The 20,148-nt window shown below is 33.3% G+C and overlaps 1 protein-coding gene and 1 long non-coding RNA gene across 7 annotated transcripts in view; one reads left to right on the forward strand and one right to left on the reverse strand.

Moving 5' to 3' along the window:
* LOC143068640 (E3 ubiquitin-protein ligase Mdm2-like) overlaps positions 1–10,125 on the forward strand; it is a 31,176-nt gene extending 21,051 nt beyond the window's left edge. For all 6 annotated transcript variants that reach the window (XM_076242860.1, XM_076242862.1, XM_076242859.1 and 3 more), the window contains exons 6-10: positions 817–943; positions 1,164–1,216; positions 2,855–3,067; positions 6,998–7,078; positions 9,414–10,125. In XM_076242860.1, the coding sequence (XP_076098975.1) occupies positions 817–943; positions 1,164–1,216; positions 2,855–3,067; positions 6,998–7,078; positions 9,414–10,124 (1,185 nt within the window). In that variant the 3' untranslated portion in view covers position 10,125. The remainder of the gene's footprint in view (positions 1–816; positions 944–1,163; positions 1,217–2,854; positions 3,068–6,997; positions 7,079–9,413) is intronic.
* Positions 1–20,148, reverse strand: part of LOC143068653 (uncharacterized) — a 511,029-nt gene that overhangs the window by 246,700 nt on the left and 244,181 nt on the right. The gene's annotated exons all lie outside the window — the stretch shown is intronic.

Here is a 20,148-nt window from a genome sequence, read left to right on the forward strand (position 1 = left end):
TTCCTTAGGGTATCTAGTTTGTAAATTGTATCCGAAGTTATGATCTATCAACAAACATGGTCGCCATTGCTAAAAATAGAACATAGGGGTCAAATGCAGTTTTTGGCTTATAACTCAAAAACCAAAGCATTTAGAGCAAATCTGACATGGGATAATATTGTTTATCAGGTCAAGATCTATCTGCCCTGAAATTTTCAGATGAATCAGACAACCTGTTGTTGGGTTGCTGCCCCTGAATTGATAATTTTAAGGAAATTTTGCTGTTTTTGTTTATTATCTTGAATATAATTATAGATAGAAATAAACTGTAAACAGGAATAATGTTCAGCAAAGTAAGATCTTCAATTAAGTCAATTTGACCAAAATTGTCAATTGACCCCTTAAGGAGTTATTGCCCTTTAAAGACTTTTTTCACAATTTGTTCATCATGTTGACTTACTTTAAAAAATCTTCTCCTTTGAAACTGCTGTATCAATTTCAGCTTAACTTAGGCTAAATGAGTTTCAGAGTATCTAGTATAAATTTTATATTTTATTTCCTTGTATGTCAAGAAACATAGCTCCTAAAGCTAAAATAGAACATAGGAGAAAATTATAATTTTTTTTGGCTTTTGAAGAAAATAGGACGATCCAAAAAACATTTAAATAAATTGAAAAGCCAAAATAATCATTGATGAGAGATTTAACAAAAAGAATTAAGGTGAGCGATTCAGGCTCTTGAGAGCCTCTTGTTTAGTTTCCACACTCTTAATTTATATAATTAGTTATCATGGTTATTCTCGTCAGTATTTTATGAAAAAAAGTTGTTTATTTTCAGATAGTGACTGTTTCTTGTCCAAAGTTGATTGACATACTCGTACATAGTCCCAGTACACAGACAGGGGAACAGCAGAAAAAACAAAAAAGTTTCGAAGGTCAAACATCAGACACGAGTTCTAACAGAGGTAAACATGGAAAGTATATAATTATTACAGTTTTGTATGTTAAAATTAAATGGGCAACAACTCTAAATAACATGTTGGTACAAATTCGATAAGCTTTTGACATGTTTCAGCATTGGCAAGATGTTGTGTACATTGAGTTTGGTTTGTTTAGCATGACAGCATGTGCATCCTTGTTTTAGAGTTGACTTAATATTTTTATGAGTATTTCTATTCATTTTAGCACAAAACTTGTCAGCTGCATCTACTGGTAGGAGAAGACATAGATGGGTTTCTGTAAGTAAAAATCACAAATTTACATGTTGTTGTTTTGTACATGATATGTAGATAAATCAGTGACGTAGCCAGGGTTAAAATGATGTGGATGCGAAACTGTTTTAAAAAAATTTTAGGACCTTTTATGCACTTTTTTTTTCTGACGTTTTTCCTGTATACATGTGTACTTCCCCTACAATCCAACAATGGCTATATTTTTGTTTAATTTCAAAATACCCCTCAATATATAAGTTTCTATCAGAATTTTGTTGTTTTCTCGTAACTACCATCATTAGATACAGTAATATGTGAGGTTAAAGTTTCACATCCAATTGAAATATGAAATCTCAAAATGGATCCATTACAAAGGCCCTTTTGCATATGGAACTTCGAAATATAGGCTCTGAAGTGATACCCCCCCTTTCCCGGAATTTGAGCCTCCACATGGGATTTTTTTATTACTTGTCTTAACGCGTTGCAGGGGACAGAAATGCCGGGTGTCCGTCATGTGTTGCCCGATTTTTGTGAAATTTATATCATCACCAATGTCTTTGAAACTCGCGAAAATAAGTCCTGATCAAATAATTTAACCAACTATGCCCCCTTTGAAATATAAATCATAATTGATATACCATTGCATTTGGCCTGAAGCTTTTATTTCTCTTAGATATTAAATAAAAAAAAAAAAGGCTTTTTTTTTAGTAACTGCCCTTGTATACATATTAGAATAGATATATATGTGCACTACAGGGACTTTTGAACTCTTTATTTGAAAATAAAATTAATATTGTACCAAGTTTGTAACCGGTATTTATTAGCCCAGAAATGATCACACTCCATAATAAATACTAGTTGTATTTAATGTCACAGGAAACGATATCAGGCAATGATGTGTTCGTTGTTAACTAGTAACGTTGCTATGTCATCCCTCCGCTTGGTTCAATCTCAGACCAAACATGTCTGCAGGTCTACATGTTATCATCCTCTGCGCTTGTCGTTTCCGACGATGCGCTAAGACGTAGACTTTTCAGGAAAAAGTTAACAGCACTTTTCTGCGATTTATCCATCTTGTTTACATAAACTATAAATGATCTTAAAGGAAAGACCATGTATACTACTTTGGAAATGTTTTTATGTCCTGCTGTAGCAGAGAGAGTCATTAAGTTTTCCCTAGTCCATCAGTCTGTACTTTCAAAAATTAATTTGAAACAACCAAATGTTATGAAACTTATTCATAATGCTTATTACCACAACACAAAGATCAACTTTGAATTTTGGTGAAGTCACTTATACCGTTTTAGAGTTATGCCCCTTTACAAATGAAATAACTGCTCATATACAAAAGGGGGCATCATCATATTTTTCTGAAAAAGTCATAACCTTGTGTATATTGTGAGACCTGCAATGTTATTGTCATTCACTACCAATAGTCCCAATACCAAACTTTTACAGTAGGTCTTTCGAGGCATAAACATTATATAGAGTTGGTGGGGAAACCATTAATACCAGCATTTTCCATTTTGGCTGAAAGTTCACATTCCTATATATGTTCATCCACTAAAAAAAAGAAGTGCTTTGAAAACACACTGTATAGCAATAAACCTCATTTAAACATATTAAGCTAAGAAAGCATAGTAAACTAGTGTATATCAATTATAGGAAAGGGGAGATTCTGAACCAGATATAATAGCCATCGAGCTAGATGCTGACAATGATGATGATGCTATAGGTGTAGAGGTTGGAACCAATGGTACTGAGGATGTTATGTCTGTAGAGGTTGATGCTGACAGAATCTCATTTGAGTATGAAGTCTGTTCAGATGAGGATGATATTATATCCAGCACAGCCAGTGTATCAGGAATCTCAGATACTGTGAGTTTTATAGGGATATCATACATCACTCAACCTTAAGGTCATATGCAGTTATTTAAGAATGGTTATCTATATGCTACCCTTTTTTGTTGATTTTACAGTACTCCTGTATACTGGATCTTAAGGGGGTCCTTTTGACTAGAGATCAGTAGTGTGCTTGTAATAGTTTATATCAAATTGGTTTTCAGCAGAATAGAAATAATTTGTGTTATAAAGAAGTCTAGGAAATATCTGATTATTACCAACACAAACAATTAGTCATTTTAAGAGCAGTGTTTTCTCCAGGCCAATTTTAGTGTTGTGGTATTAAAAGTATTATTATTAATTTTATGAAACCCACCACAGCTTGAAAGTTCAAACTAACAGATTTAGCTTTCAAAGGGACAATTGAAGTTCATTTTCAGAGATCATACAAATACAACCAATATAGTGTACAGTCGTCCGCCATAAGTATTCGTAAAAACAAAATGGCTGCCATTCAATGTAAATCTGCACATGAAAAAACTTGGAACTATTGAACAAGTAACAAAATAAAAAAATCCTACCTTAAAATGTCATGAATTTCACGTTCCAGGTCTTTGGTGTTATTTATGTTCTGAGTTCGTTTTTGCAGTTCCCTTTTTAATACCCACCAACAATTCTCAATAATATTGAGGTCGGGACTCTGAGCTGGCCAGTTTATGCTATTTAGTTCCGTTACCCTAATAAAAATCTTGAACAGATCGGGCTCGATGGACGGGGGCATTATCATCTTGAAAAACGTAGTTATTATCTGGAAAATGACGAACAACCACTGGCCACAAGTTATTGTCAATAATGTCAATGTATTTTAAGGCATTTATGTTCCCTTCAACAATGGTAATAGTTCAGACACCATGGTAAGTGATGCATCCCCAGATCATTAAACTATACTTGCGCTGAGATGGAGGGCAAATACAATCTGTCAGCCACTCTTCTCCGACCTTTCTCCAAACACTGACACGAGAATCTTGCCTAATGACTACCTTGCACTCATCGCTGAAGATTACTTTACTCCAGTGTGCAATAACAGTTTTATGTAAATTCCCCCTGCAATATGTCCCTCATTTTTAGCTCACCTGTCCCGAAGGGACAAGTGAGCTTATGCCATCACTTGGCGTCCGTCGTCTTCCGTCGTCTGTCGTCGTAAACTATTTCAAGAATCTTCTCCTCTGAAACTACTGGGCCAAATACTTTCAAACTTTAACTGAATGTTCCTTAGGGTATCTAATTTATAAATTGTATCCGAAGTTTTGATCAACAAACATGGTCGCCATTGCTAAAAATAGAACATAGGGGTCAAATGCAGTTTTTGGCTTATAACTCAAAAACCCCTGAATTGGTAATTTTAAGGAAATTTTGCTGTTTTTGGTTATTATCTTGAATATTATTATAGATAGAGATAAACTGTAAACAGGAATAATGTTCAGCAAAGTAAGATTTACAAATAAGTCAACATGACGGAAATGGTCAGTTGACCCCTTTAGGAGTTATTGCCCTTTATAGTCAATTTTTAACCATTTTTCGTAAATCTTAGTAATCTTTTACAAAAATCTTCTCCTCTGAAACTACTGGGCCAAATATTTCCAAACTTTAACTGAATGTTCCTTAGGGTATCTAGTTTGTAAATTGTATCCGAAGTTGTGATCTATCAACAAACATGGTTGCCATTGCTAAAAATAGAACATAGGGGTCAAATGCAGTTTTTGGCTTATAACTCAAAAACCAAAGCATTTAGAGCAAATCTGACATGGGATAATATTGTTTATCAGGTCAAGATCTATCTGCCCTGAAATTTTCAGATGAATCAGACAACCTGTTGTTGGGTTACTGCCCCTGAATTGGTAATTTTAAAGAAATTTTGCTGTTTTTGGTTATTATCTTGAATATTATTATAGATAGAGATAAACTGTAAACAGGAATAATGTTCAGCAAAGTAAGATTTACAAATAAGTCAACATGACGGAAATGGTCAGTTGACCCCTTTAGGAGTTATTGCCCTTTATAGTCAATTTTTAACCATTTTTCGTAAATCTTAGTAATCTTTTACAAAAATCTTCTCCTCTGAAACTACTGGGCCAAATATTTCCAAACTTTAACTGAATGTTCCTTAGGGTATCTAGTTTGTAAATTGTATCCGAAGTTGTGATCTATCAACAAACATGGTTGCCATTGCTAAAAATAGAACATAGGGGTCAAATGCAGTTTTTGGCTTATAACTCAAAAACCAAAGCATTTAGAGCAAATCTGACGTTGGGTAATATTGTTTATCAGGTCAAGATCTATCTGCCCTGAAATTTTCAGATGAATCAGACAACCTGTTGTTGAGTTGCTGCCCCTGAATTGATAATTTTAAGGAAATTTTGCTGGTTTTTTTTTATTATCTTGAATATAATTATAGATAGAAATATACTGTAAACAGCAATAATGTTCAGCAAAGTAAGATCTTCAATTAAGTCAAATTGACCAAAATTGTCAATTGACCACTTAAGGAGTTATTGCCCTTTAAAGACTTTTTTCACAATTTGTTCATCATGTTGACTTACTTTAAAAAAATCTTCTCCTTTGAAACTGCTGTATCAATTTCAGCCAAACTTAGGCTAAATGAGTTTCAGAGTATCTAGTATAAATTTTATATTTTATTTCCTTGTATGTCAAGAAACATAGCTCCTAAAGCTAAAATAGAACATAGGAGAAAATGATTATTTTTTTTGGCTTTTGAAGAAAATAGGACGATCCAAAAAACATTTAAATAAATTGAAAAGCCAAAATAATCATTGATGAGAGATTTAACCAAAAGAATAAATGTGAGCGATTCAGGCTCTTGAGAGCCTCTTGTTTCTTGTTGACTACACGGATACAAATTTTTTTCTTTACTGACCACTTGTGGAACCCATCAGAATGTAGTTTATGTTCAACAGTTTGTTTAGAGAAAGGTTGATCAATGCTCTCATTAAAAATATTAGTAATTTCAGAAAAAGATTTATGGCGATGTTTTTTTACGCAACGGGAAAGTTTCTCATGTCCCGGTCATGAAAGGATTTTGGTCTGCCTGTTCTCTTAATGTTTTCCATATCACCCCGGTGCTCATCCCTCTTCAAAAAACTGTAAACAGTACTCTGTTTAATACCTGTCAATATGAAGATATCACTTTTTCTGTAACCTGCATCATTTAATGCAGAGAGACAACTTTTCTGATCAGATGTCAGTTCTTTTCCCTTGCGTCCCATTTTGTTTACATTAGCTACAATGTAAGTGCAGACGCCTCTGAAGTCATCACGCACGTGTCACATGGCAACCACATGTTTTTTCACATGATCATCTATATATAGATTCATTGCCATCCCGATTGTGACATGGAAATGATAGTCAAATCTTGTTTACCCTTCCATGACGTGACCGCCATTGTTGTTTTACGAGAACTTATGGTGGAGTACTGCAATTTTGTTATAGAATTTAGAAAATTAAGTTGAAAAAAAGAATAATGATTTAGTGTGTCTTTAAACATGTTAAAAGACCAAAGAACTCTAAAGCCATCATATGAAAATAAATTGTACCTTGACAAAATTTGAGTGGTGTAAAATTTGTATTGAATTATCTCCCTTTGAAAGTATTTCATTCATAAAAATGGGAATTAGTTTTAGAAATCTTTAACAAAGCTTGCTGGAAATTCCAATGTTTGAACAGTTAAACACTTACCAGACATGAAAAAAGCAGTATAAAGTCAGGTACCAAAGATGATTTGAGTGAGGGTTTAAATTGAATTTTGAGGGCTTTAGTCAATTTTGCAGGATCAAAATTATTTTTGTAAATGGTTAAAATTACAAGTCTCTAGCAAAATCATTGAATTAGGAATATATTACATATGTATTTTCCTAAATATTTAAGTGAATTTGTTTTCATACTTTTCAGAATGTAGTGATAATATGTGGTGATAGTGATATGGAATTCTGGGGTGATTCTGATTCAAGTGATTCAGAATTATCAGATGGGGTAAGTTAATGTTGGATATTGGATTAACAATATTTCTCCACTGGAGACAGTTAAATTTTTATATTAAAAGCATAAGGCTTGCTGAGCTTTTTAAATAGTTTTAATTTTTGAGAGTAGAGAAATATGATTATACAAGGGTTATAGAGGTGGGCTCTTTTTTCTAATTGTTTTTTTTTCCTTCCTTTTTAAACATTTTTATAGATATTAACGTCACATCATCAGGCATGGTCGCATTTTTTCAGGACTTCACAATAGGAAATTACAAAGAAATCAAGATTATACTCATTTATAATTAAATTTCAACCTGTCATTTGCTGAAAACAGATATTTCACCAGTGAGGAGAAATATCTTTCTCGCAGCACTCAAAAAATGTAAATATGTTTTTCAATCTTTTATTTGTTTTTCAGTAGTCAGGATTTAACATACATGTACCCTACAATACCACCTGACAATGGTATCAAGGAGTTACATATAGAAAATAATTCAGTATATAATTATATCACTGACAAATTGATTTTTACAATAATAGTATTTAAGGTTACATATAAGTTTTATTTGGTAATATTCTCTTGCTCTCTGACTTGCTCTCATACAATACAAGTACTCTCCACTCATTTGTTTTGCTACAATATGTATCTTGACTTACATTTAAAAAAAAAAATATTTTTAAAGACTGAACAAACAAAAAAATCAAAAGCTCAAGGATAAATTTTTGCTCATAATACATTGTAATATATATAAAAGAAAAAGAAAATATCTCATTTATATCAATTAATAATTAATCAAATATTACATGTAAAGGAGACCAAAATTTTTCACAAACTTGGACTCTATCATTTTTCTCTGCAATATAATATTCGAGAAATTGGTATTTCTTTATTCTATTTTAATTTACATTTGTATATATAATTCTTTGTAATTATGACTAGCAGATTCAGTAATAAACTTTCATGTTTGCAAGCAAGAAACACATTTTCTTTGTTAAGAACAAAGTTTACAAAAAAAAGATTTACTACATTTGAAAAAGACTACCACAATTGAAAAGTTATTGGGCATTCAAAAAATAGGTGTTCAATGGTTTCTTCACCAAGTTTACAAAAAGTACACATCTTGGAGTCTTTTAATTCAATTTTGTATAAAAAGGTATTAGTTGCTATGATTCTATGCAAAAATTTGTATTGAAAGGTTCTTAAATAAACATCTTTACAGGATTTTTTGATTATCCTGAAATATTCTGACCATTCTGTTGTATCAATAATCAATAGTTCTTCCCATTTCGAAAATTTAACTGTTGGTAGTAGTTCAATAACTTTATTTACTAAATTTTTATATACAAATTTAGCTTTCACATTATCTATAAATCCAAATCATGCTTTAAGCAGTTCTCTTTAAGGCATTTTTTCATAGTCTGAGGGATTCTTCAAATCAGACCATGATATTTGATAAAATTGTTGATGTAAATATACATTGTAGCTAAAAACTATGATTTATCCCTTCATCTCCAAAAATGATACATATTAGATATTTGAATTTTATATTGTATATTGATCATGTTGATATGAAACTTTAGTGAAAACAAATATATTCATTTATTATTTAAACATTTAAAAGGTATATGGATGGATTAGAAATAAAAACTGGTGGCATAAAATGTTACGATTGTCTGTTGTAGGTCCTTTCATTTGTCAGTATTTCCAAAATAAGTACTGTGAATTCATTTAATTTTGTGGATACCAATTTTCGTGAATGAAGGAAAACATGCGTGTTCGTGGACATTTCGTTTAGTGGTTTTGATGAAGTCTTCTTGCAAGCCTTATGAAAATTTGTCATTCATTGAGCATTTAATTTCGTGGTTCACCTATAACCACCATATCCATGAAAATTAGTATCCAATGAAAAATAATGAATCTACAGTATTAATTAATATCCCAAAGATTTCATGTTAAATATTTAAAGTATATGATTACCGGTACGTAAAATTGAGAATGGAAATGGGGAATGTGTCAAAGAGACAACAACCCGACCATAGAGCAGACAACAGCCAAAGGCCACCAATGGGTCTTCAATGCAGCGAGAAACTCCAACACCCGGAAGAGTACTTAAGCTGGCCCCTTAACAAATATGTATACTAGTTCAGTGATAATGACATCATACTAAACTCCAAATTATACACAAGAAACTAAAATTAAAAATGATACAAGACTAGCAAAGGCCAGAGGCTCCTAACTTGAGTAAAATCACAAAAATACTGAACTCTGAGGAAAATAAATGGTAAATTTGGGGGAAATACTATTGAACATATCATGACAAATCTTCTAATTACATGAATTACAGGATAAATGGACGTGTACAGAATGTGATACAAAAAATTCTCCTTTAAATGGTCACTGCGGACATTGTAAAAAAGTACGTCCAAACTGGTTACCAGAGACTACAAGAAAGAGACGTTTGGAAAAAATGAACTCGAAAGATAAGGCACTTTTATCTTCTTCTGAATGTAGTGACATATCGCACATCTCTTCAAAAATTCAACGTCGTTCTTCAAGAGACCGTCTTACGTCGATAGAATTGGAATCGGACAAGGATTTAATAGCTGAGGAAGAGGACTCAGGAATTAGTACTCTGTCCAGACAGCAATCTAGTCAAGAAAATTTAGCCGAAAATAAACTGAAATCATATTCGTCACTGATAGAAAATTCTTCCACGTTAGGATCGTTTAGAACTTTGTTAAACTTTCAAACAACAGCATCGGCAAAAAATAAAGATGAAATGACAATACCAAATAAAATAGATAAATTGGACAAACCACAAAAAGATTTGAAGCTTGAGAAAAGTTCAAACATTAAGGAATTCGAAAATTCTCAATCACAACTCGGTCAGTGCTGTATCTGTTTCAGCCGGCCTAAAACTGCCAGCATTATTCATGGCTGCACTGGACATCAAGTATGTTGTTATAGATGTGCCAAGCGACTGAAAAGACTTGCAAAACCATGCCCCCTTTGTAGACGACCTATTCAAAAGGTCATTAAAAACTATTCTGCCTAAATATTTATATACTTTTTACTGGCCATATTTATATTTTCCCGCGTTTCAACGAATAGGGGGAAAATTTTGTATTAACGATGTGTATGAATTTTCTAATTTAGTCACATGAAAATTTTCATGTGTGGGAAAATATTTTGAAAGCCTTCACTTTCTACCCAACAGTCGTAGTGTCAAGTTTATTTTTACATATTTCAGATATGTAACATTTTTAGCTTAATTCATGTTCCTGCTCATGGTGAGTGGTGTTTTGTTACGAATAATTATATTTCATTTTTTTTTTAGCTCACATGGCCCACAGGGCCAAGTGAGCTTATGCCATCACTTGGCGTCCGTCGTCGTCTGTCGTCGTAAACTATTTCAAGAATCTTCTCCTCTGAAACTGCTAGGCCAAATACTTCCAAACTTTAACTGAATGTTCCTTAGGGTATTTAGTTTATAAATTGTATCTGAAGTTTTGATCTATCAACAAACATGGTCGCCATTGCTAAAAATAGAACATAGGGGTCAAATGCAGTTTTTGGCTTATAACTCAAAAACTGAAGCATTTAGAGCAAATCTGACATGGGGGTAAAATTGATTATCAGGTCAAGATCTATCTGCCCTGAAATTTTCAGATGAATCGAACAACCTGTTGTTGGGTTGCTGTCCCTGAATTGGAAATTTTAAGGAAATTTTGCTGTTTTTGGTTATTATCATGAATATTATTATAGGTAGAGAGAGATAAACTGTAAACAGCAAAAATGTTCAGCAAAGTAAGACCTAAAAATTAGTAAACATGACTGAAATGGTCAGTTGACCCCTTTAGGAGTTATTGCCCTTTATAGTCAATTTTTAACCATTTTTCATAAATCTTAGTTATCTTTTACAAAAATCTTCTCCTCTGAAACTACTGGGCCTAAACTTGGCCACAACCATCATTGGGGAATCTAGTTTTAAAATTGTGTCTGGTGACCCGGCCAACCAACCAAAATGGCCGCCATGGGTAAAAATAAAACATAGGGGTAAAATGCAGTTTTTGGCTTATAACTCAAAAACCAAAGCATTTAGAGCAAATCTGACATTGGGGTTAATTTGTTTATCAGGTCAAGATCTATCTGCCCTGAAATTTTCAGATAAATTGGACAACCCATTGTTGGGTTGCTGCCCCTGAATTGGTAATTTTAAGGAAATTTTGCTGTTTTGGTTATTATCTTGAATATTAATTTGTTATAGATAGAGATAAACTGTAAACAGCAATAATGTTCAGCAAAGTTAGATTTACAAATAAGTCAACATGACCGAAATGGTCAGTTGACCAGAGATGGGTCCGATTACTTTCAATGTAATTGATTAAATTACAATTACTTTGTCATTTGTACGATTAAATTAAATTAATGATTACATCGTTTCTGAAAGTATCTGATTAAATTAATGATTACATTGGCAAAGTAATCATGATTACATCTGATTACAATGAATTTAAAAACAAAACATTTTGAATGATGTGAATGAATAAACGTTCATAACTATAGCATTTTTGAGAAAGTATTTTATTTGGTTCAATTATAAAATGATAACTTCAAATTAAACTTCATTTATTTAAATAAACACCAAATTTCACTACTTATATATACATTACACTAGTACTTTATCACCAATGATCTCTGAATTATTTTGAATTAAATTTAATAACGATATATCATAATCAAGAGTTTTTTTGTTCGTCTTCTGACCTCTTTCATAATTTATATGTATTCCAAGTTGCAGTTTATGGAAGTTTAAATGTGGATGAAATAAAGTTACCAGTTAAAACTATGTTAAATTTTAAAAGAAATGTTTAATCAAATTGTAAACAATATGTAAGTACTAAAAATCATTGCATTTTACATGTTCAGTCCAAATACAAAAAAAATTTAAACAACATATTTGTCCAACTTTTAATTTAGTTTGTGCTAATTAGATAAATTTTCATGTCTGATTTATCTTTTATCATATATATTTCCCTACAGCTATTTCTTTCATTTGCGCCGATTTTTTTACAGGTGATATGATATAAGAAGATGTGGTATGAGTGCCAATGAGACAACTCTCCATACCAGTAATGTTATTTTCATTTATCGTTAAAGACCTCTTCCGTTAGCGAGTTGTACATATGTTATGAATTGTCAATCATGACATGTATATAACTGTTGTCTCCTGCTTAAAATCAAGAAGTAAAAACCTAAGATAAAAGCACTTTGTTTATACTAAAATGACGAATCAAAAATATATGTACAGCATTCAAATCCATAAAAACGGAATACATTCAAATCATAAATCTGTTCTTGCCGAGTATGTAGAGGCAACACATCTAATATATTCCTTTTTTATGATTTCGTCTCTTCTATATTTGGCGTAATTGTCGATAACGAAGGCCATCTTTTCTTTGTCTGGCATACGTACTGGTGGGGGCATTTCTAGAATTCGCATTTTCTCACAAGGAAGCTATTAAACAAGGAGTTCCAAATGGTGCAGTTAAAATCATCCCTTCGTTAATTTTATGGACGCCATCACGAATTGGTTGACCGTTATGGAATGTGTACTTGTACGTTGTCTAAGAATGTATGACGTTTGTCATCAGAAGTAGCGGAGCGTCAGACAATGTCAAACGTGAGCAGTCATAGATTTTATTTAGGGAAAGGAATGGTAACCCGAAACATTGGGATAGCCATTTACCAATTGCAATGTCACTTGATTTGTCTTTATACTCTGTGCTCACCTCATGTAAAAGTATTAACTTACCTGTAACTTACCTTTTAATCCAATTAGGCAAAAATATAAAATCGGCGCAAATGAAAAAATGAAATCGGCGCAAATGAAGGAATGAAAATTTTCAAAATCGGCGCAAATGTCATACGCCCATTCAAAGTTGACAAAAATCACAAAAGATTAAAATTCAGGGTTAAAAAAAAGTATTACTTGAATATATAACAGTTATTATCAAATATTAATATGAAGATCATTATAAAACAATGAATATACATGTATGTACAATATCTTTTACCAAAAAGGTATATAATTGTATTATATGTCTCTACTTAGGCTAATGATGATTTTTCAATACTGTAACTTTATTTTTTACTGAAGTAGACATGCTTGAAGTAACCAAACCATTTTAATATGTTTAAAATTTATCATATATGAATAAAAAAGAGGTTCATTTAATGACCAAAAACACAAATTTAGATTTTTTTTTCATTTTAATCAGAATGTAATCAAAAAGTAATCATGATTACAGGGTATTTTGAAAAGTAATTGATTAAATAAATTACATGTAAATCATATTTTTGGCTGATTAATGATTACACTGATTACATGAAAAATAGTAATCAATTACAGCTGATTAACGATTACAATTACAATTACCCCAAGTCTGCAGTTGACCCCTTTAGGAGTTATTGCCCTTTATAGTCAAATTTTAACCAATTTTCGTAAATCTTAGTAATCTTTTACAAAAATCTTCTCCTCTGAAACTACTGGGCCAAATTAATCCAAACTTGGCCACAATCATCTTTTGGGTATCTAGTTTAAAAAATGTGTCCGGTGACCCGGCCATCCAAACACGATGGCTGCCACGGCTAAAAGTAGAACATAGGGGTAAAATGTCAAAAACCAAAGCATTAAGATCAAATCTGACTGTGGTTGAATTGTTTATCGGGTCAAAATCTATCTGCCCTGAAATATTCAGATGGATCGAACGACACGTTGCTAGGTTGCTGCCCCTGAAATGGTAATTTTAAGGAAATTTTGCAGTTTTTAGCTCACCTTTCCTAAAATGAAATGTGAGCAGCTTTTCTCATCACTTGGCGTCTGTTGTCGTCGTCTGTCATCGTTAACAATTTTTCAAACATCTTCTCCTCTGAAACTACTGAATGGATTTGGATGAAACTTGAGCATGATTGTTCCTTAGATTATCTTGCACAAAGTTTGTGCTTCGATTTTTGATCCGTCAAAAAACATGGCTGCCTTTACTTAAAATAGAACATAGGGGTCAAATGCAGTTTTTGGCTTATATCTCAAAAAATAAAGCATTTAAAGCAAATCTGACATGGGGTAAAAATGTTCATTAGGTCCAGATCTATCAGCCCTGAAATTTTCAGATGAATCAAACAACCCATTGTTGGGTTGCTGACACTTAATTGGTAATTTTAAGGAAATTTTGCAGTTTTTGGTCATTATCTTGAATATTATTATAGTTAAAGATAAACTGTAAACAGCAAAAATGATCAGCAAAGTAAGATCTACAAATAAGTTTATATGACCAAAATTGTCAATTGACCCCTTAAGGGGTTATTGTCCTTTTATGACAATTTTTCACAATTTGTTCATCATATTTGCTAACTTTAAAAAATCTTCTCCTCTAAAACTACTCAACCAAATTCAACCAAACTTCATTTGAATGATCAGTAGGGTGTATAAAATAAAGTGTGTGTTTTATTTTCTATTTCGTCAAAAACATGGCCGAAGGCATTGTTTACCAGGTGAGCGATTCAGGCTCTTGAGAGCCTCTTTTTTTTTTTAACAAGTATACCTCTGGAGAGGGTCTTCTGAGCATAGGGTTGGACACAGGTTTCCAACTTTTTTCCACTACATATTTGGTATTTAATGTAGTTTGACCCGAGTTAACTCGTTTTAGTTGGTTGTTCCTGGCCGGCGGGATCGTCGATGAAAGAACCTTTGTTATTATTTGGTATTTATTTGCTCCCATAGCCTTTGATCTTCCAAGATCTAACCACAAGGCAGTGGTACTATAATTTACCATAGTTGGGGCAGTGTTGATGAGTGTAAGGGGGTGTCCACACGACGATGGGCCTACACACTGCATCACCAGGGTCCTTGTTGCTCTGAGATCCTTTACAATAATGCCTAGGATGCAAGGTTCTAGTTACAATGTGCTGTCACTGGGAAGTATTGTAGAAGTCTTGAATACTGAAGAGGCTATGTACTGGCAGAAATACTTACACACTCAGCTGTCTTTTCAACTACAAAGCAGGCTAGTGATAAAGAACCTATGGCTCTTACCACAAGAGACACTTACAAAATCCTGTGGTACAAACCACCAGCAAACAAAAAAAGAGTATAATATACTATACATGTTTCTCTCCCTATGTGCATTGATGATTCGATTTCACTATTTTTTGTAAAATTCATTTTTCTTTTGTCGAGGCATGAGTTACAGTCTTTTCTTTAGCATGATTTAAGATTCTCTTTCTCTCTTTTCCAATAGTTGTCAACATCTTATATTAATCACAGAATGCTTGCCTCAGAGGTGAATGTCTGTCTATGGATTTGCAGGTTTAGATAAAATGTTAAGCTTGTTTTAAGTTACCAAATAGATGGTTTTCAAGAGAATAAACTTCTGCCAATTTTCTAGGTTGTACTGAAAAAGGGGTCGTCCCGATAGTCCGACACACACTAGTCCGACACTCATTGGTCCGACACTCATTAGTCCGACACTCATTGGTCCGACACTCATTAGTCCGACACTCGATAGTCCGACACTCAATAGTTCGACACTCGATCATTTTCCACTACCTTGAAAAACAAGTGTGGACACACTGAAATGTCTTAACTGTATAACGTTAAATTTAATTGATCAATGTCAGGGGCGGATCCAGCCATTTAAAAAAGGGGGTGTCTGTGTTCCCAACCCAAGGTACATGTCCCGATACAAATGCATTGATCGGCCAAAAAAAGGGGGTCCAAACCCACGACCCCCCCCCCCCCCCCCACACACACACACACATGAGGTCGAGGTGAGATATACCCTTTCAGACAAACGTGTATATATAAAAAAGGAGATTTGGTGTACTTGCCAATGAGACAACTCTAAACAAGAGACCAATGACACAGAAATTAACTATAGGTCACCGTACGGCCTTCAACAATGAGCAAAGCCCATGAAGCATAGTCAGCTATAAAAGGCCCCGAAATAACAAATGTAAAAAAATTCAAACGAGAAAACTAACGGCCAAATTAATGTACAAATAAATGAAAGACAAAGGCCAGATATACAATCATTCCATACTCCAAATATAGTTAACATATTACTTATAATAAAAGTGAAATTAACATTGCAAAAATCTGAACTATCCCAGTCTCTCTTTCTGTTACAGAAGTCGCAAGTGAGACACTAAATACAAAAAGATGTGATGTAATTTCCAATGAGACAACTCTTCACAGGAGACCAAATAACACAGTAATTAACAATTATAGGCCATCTTACGGCCTTAACTAACTTTAACCTTGCAATGTACTTTTTAAAAATTATGCCAATTCTATTTTAAGTGAACAATAAGACTGAGATAAAAACCAATTTATCATACAATTAATAAAAACCTCACCAAAGGAACATGTGTACTTAGTTTCAAGTTGATACGAGTACTGCTTCATAATAAACCACATTGACTAAAAATCTGTTCGCATGAACAGACGAACGAACTTACGGACAAACGAACATCTGGACAATCGGTCGTACGAATGAACGGACAGACGAACGAACTAGACAATATAATGCCTATGTACAATCGTAAAAAAGGAGGATGGGTGTAATAGATGAAAGCCACAGTAAACTCAGATTTGAAATAAATGTAGATGCGTATATGACTGGTCTTAAGGTCAATTAAGAATGTCACGTTCTGCTGGACTTTTTAGAACTACGAACACAAACTTGTAAGATATGTTTTATTTCAATTTTTATTACACCACCGACAAACGGCTAAACGTCTCAGTCATTTCAGTTAAATTGGGCAACAGTGTACACCATGGCGTCCCAGTACTGATTAAGTGTTCTCTGTCCATTTCTGTAGGAATTCGTTAAACGATCTATCCTTTCTTGAAGAAGGCGGTACTTCCTCTTTCGAACGGGTGGTCGATCGCCTCGTCTAACGGCTGCAACGGACAAGGCTCCCCTTCTCTCTTCTGTTTTTCACTTCTTCAAAAAGTACCACAAGTTTGGATGACGTCTGCCAACTACTGTGTTCCATCTCTTGTTGAAAGCTGAAAAATATTTATAATGAATTTTCAAAGGAAAAACAGAAAGTTTTTTTTGTGACCCAATTCTGATTTAGTAGTTAGCAAGGATTAAATAACACATTTCATTTTTATATTCAGTGAAATACAAACGTAAAACTCTTACAATCATGAGATACTGAATTTAAGCATTTTTGCTTTCTGAATTTCGGGTATGATTGTTACACGGAAGCTTTTATGAAAAACAACGGCTGATCATAAGCGACAGAATCGCTTTCCATTTTTTTTTTATTGTGGCCATTAATACTGATAAATCAAATTATTAATACTACATAGAATGGGGATACATACCGTAACGGAGTGTCATTAAAGCATATGCTTTTATGATTTAATTTGTCATACATGTATATACTTACATTCGACATGATTGTTTGTCCTATTGTCCATATTTCTTTGGTAGACATTCCAAATAACTGGGCTAAACTGTCCATTTAGGTAATTTCGTTGGAAATAAGTTAATAGCTCCCTTAAACCTGGACAATTGTGACATAGTCATGGAGTAGTTGCATCTTGACGAAACAACTGGAAATTTTGTCGAACCACCGCCAATGGAAGATACGCTATGGCCATCATTTTTCTCACACAGTCTCCTCAGTGCAAGACGTCTGTTAAAGGCATTTCGAAGTCCCTCTTTCTGAAGTCGCCTCCAAATACTTCTGCAGAAATGAAAGAAACAGCCACACATCCTAGCTTGGGGAATTTCTGTTTCCGCTGCAGTTATCATTCCGGTCTCGAAATCTGAAACAATGTTTTGTGGCGATAAATCATTGTCGGTTAACCTTCTGTAACACCGTTTAATGTGTCTCGTAATCTGTCGATAGCTGCCAATATGCTTATCTGTTATTAAAGCATAAACAAATGGAATTACCCTGTCACGGTAGAACCCGTGTATTGTCAAAAATTGCATATATGGACGCGGGACAGACTTAAAAGTAGCATCTTTATATGTGTCATTACAATCTCCCAAACACATAAGTGCCTCCCTAGTGCAGAAAACAGCAATTCCCCAACCATTATCTAGTTTACTTAGGAATTGATCACCATCTTTGGTAAGACACCAGCGCCCGTTGATAGCCACATCATTTATTGTGGCTGGGATTGGGGGAATGTGTTTCCTTCTTGTCCTGTCAAGTGATGATCTTAGGCAATCGTATGTTGGGATACTATCCCGTTCATTCCGTGGGACTTGCTGAACAACATTGTCATAAGCCTGTCTTCCGGAGACCTCTGGATTTGCAGATACATGATTTACCATTCTTTGTCTTATTGATACAGAGTCAATTGTTTCCTGGTCTTCTTGGTGATCATGCTCGGAAACCTAAAAGATAGTCAGTCGCAAGTTATGTAGTCTGTATAAGTACTTATCTTCAAAAACCTAAGAAATTAACATCATAGTATTATCTAACTACACAATAAAAACCAATTATACCAAGGATGTTTCAATAGATAGACAATATAACATCATAGTATTATCTCACTACACAATAAAAACCAATTATACCAAGGATGTTTCAATAGATACACCATCTAACATCATAGAACTATCTTACTACACCATAAAAAAACAATCATATAAAGAATGTTTCAATCGATATACCATCTAACATTATAGTACTATATTACTACACCATAAAGCCCATATATACCAAGCATGTTTCAATAGATACACCATCTAACATCATAGTACTATCTTACCACACCATAAAAAACAATTATACCAAGCATGTTTCAATAGATAGACCATATAGTATCATAGTACTATCTTACTACACCATAGAAACCATGTTTGAAGAGACCAAGCAGTTTATATGCTTATTTACTTTATTTAAATTCGGGACCTCGGGATTTCGTTTTTTTAAGTTCGGGATTTCGGGATCAGGACCCCTCCTATCCCCCCTCATTTATAATTGAACTCTAATGTTCTTTTATTCCATATATTGTATTGTATTATTTTGTATTTATACATTGTATTTCATTGTATTACATTGTATTTCATTGTATTGCATTGTATAGTATAAAATTATTGTTTCATTGTATTGCTTGACCCTCATGGGTGTAATTTTGCAATAAAGATATTATAAAAAAAACTGATATTAAAATGAATTCCTGTATAATAAATTCCAGGAATGAGACTATTTTATATAAAACAGATGAGATATTAGTGGTAAAGGTTTAAACAGAAGCAGGAGATGTCAAGGGGCAATACAAAAGGTACAAGGTCCTGTAACACAGAGTAAAAAATAACAAATGAAAAGAAAATAACAGCCCCCATAGCACTGCACCGAAAATTACCTTGAACAACATAAACCCACAAAAGATCAGATAATTGTGCACAATTTTAATCTTTCTAATTTCAAACTCAAGTTTCACTACCCGATAGGAATGGGTAAAGATAAGAATGATGCAGTACTCCGGTGGTCTATGAAACAAAACATTAAAATTCTACAGTTCAGCAGAGCATTTTACTGTACTTATGATACAAATTGTTTTTAATCAAAGTCCGTGATATTAAGTCTTAAAAAAACTACAAATAATGACAGATTCATATTCAATATTTCATGGCAGCAAAAATAGTGATTTCGACAGCACTATAATGTACGTTCATTTAGGAAATTTATGCAAAGGTTCTATAAATAATTTTATTCTAGGTCAATCAACAATTAAACATTATAATTAAATTAAAACAGATTTAAAATCAGTTTTTCACGAGACAAAATTCTACTGGCTACATATTTTTTATATATATATATGAAAAAGTTGCTTCATTTCTTCTCTTGACATGTTTAGTTTAAACATTTATTTGTAGTGGATTGGGAAACAAGTTTTTCAACTTATATTAACCCCTTTCCACTTTGCGGGTGCGAGTGCTGCCTTTTAGTGGCATTAGCCTGCTCTTTTTCGAAATCTACAAGGGTGTCTTTAGCGTGCAAGAGATATGGCTCTCTCTTAACACGGGTCAGCCATTTATCGTCCC

This window comes from Mytilus galloprovincialis, chromosome 3 (genome assembly GCF_965363235.1).
Source record: "Mytilus galloprovincialis chromosome 3, xbMytGall1.hap1.1, whole genome shotgun sequence".
In the NCBI taxonomy this organism is placed as follows: Eukaryota; Metazoa; Mollusca; class Bivalvia; order Mytilida; family Mytilidae; genus Mytilus; species Mytilus galloprovincialis.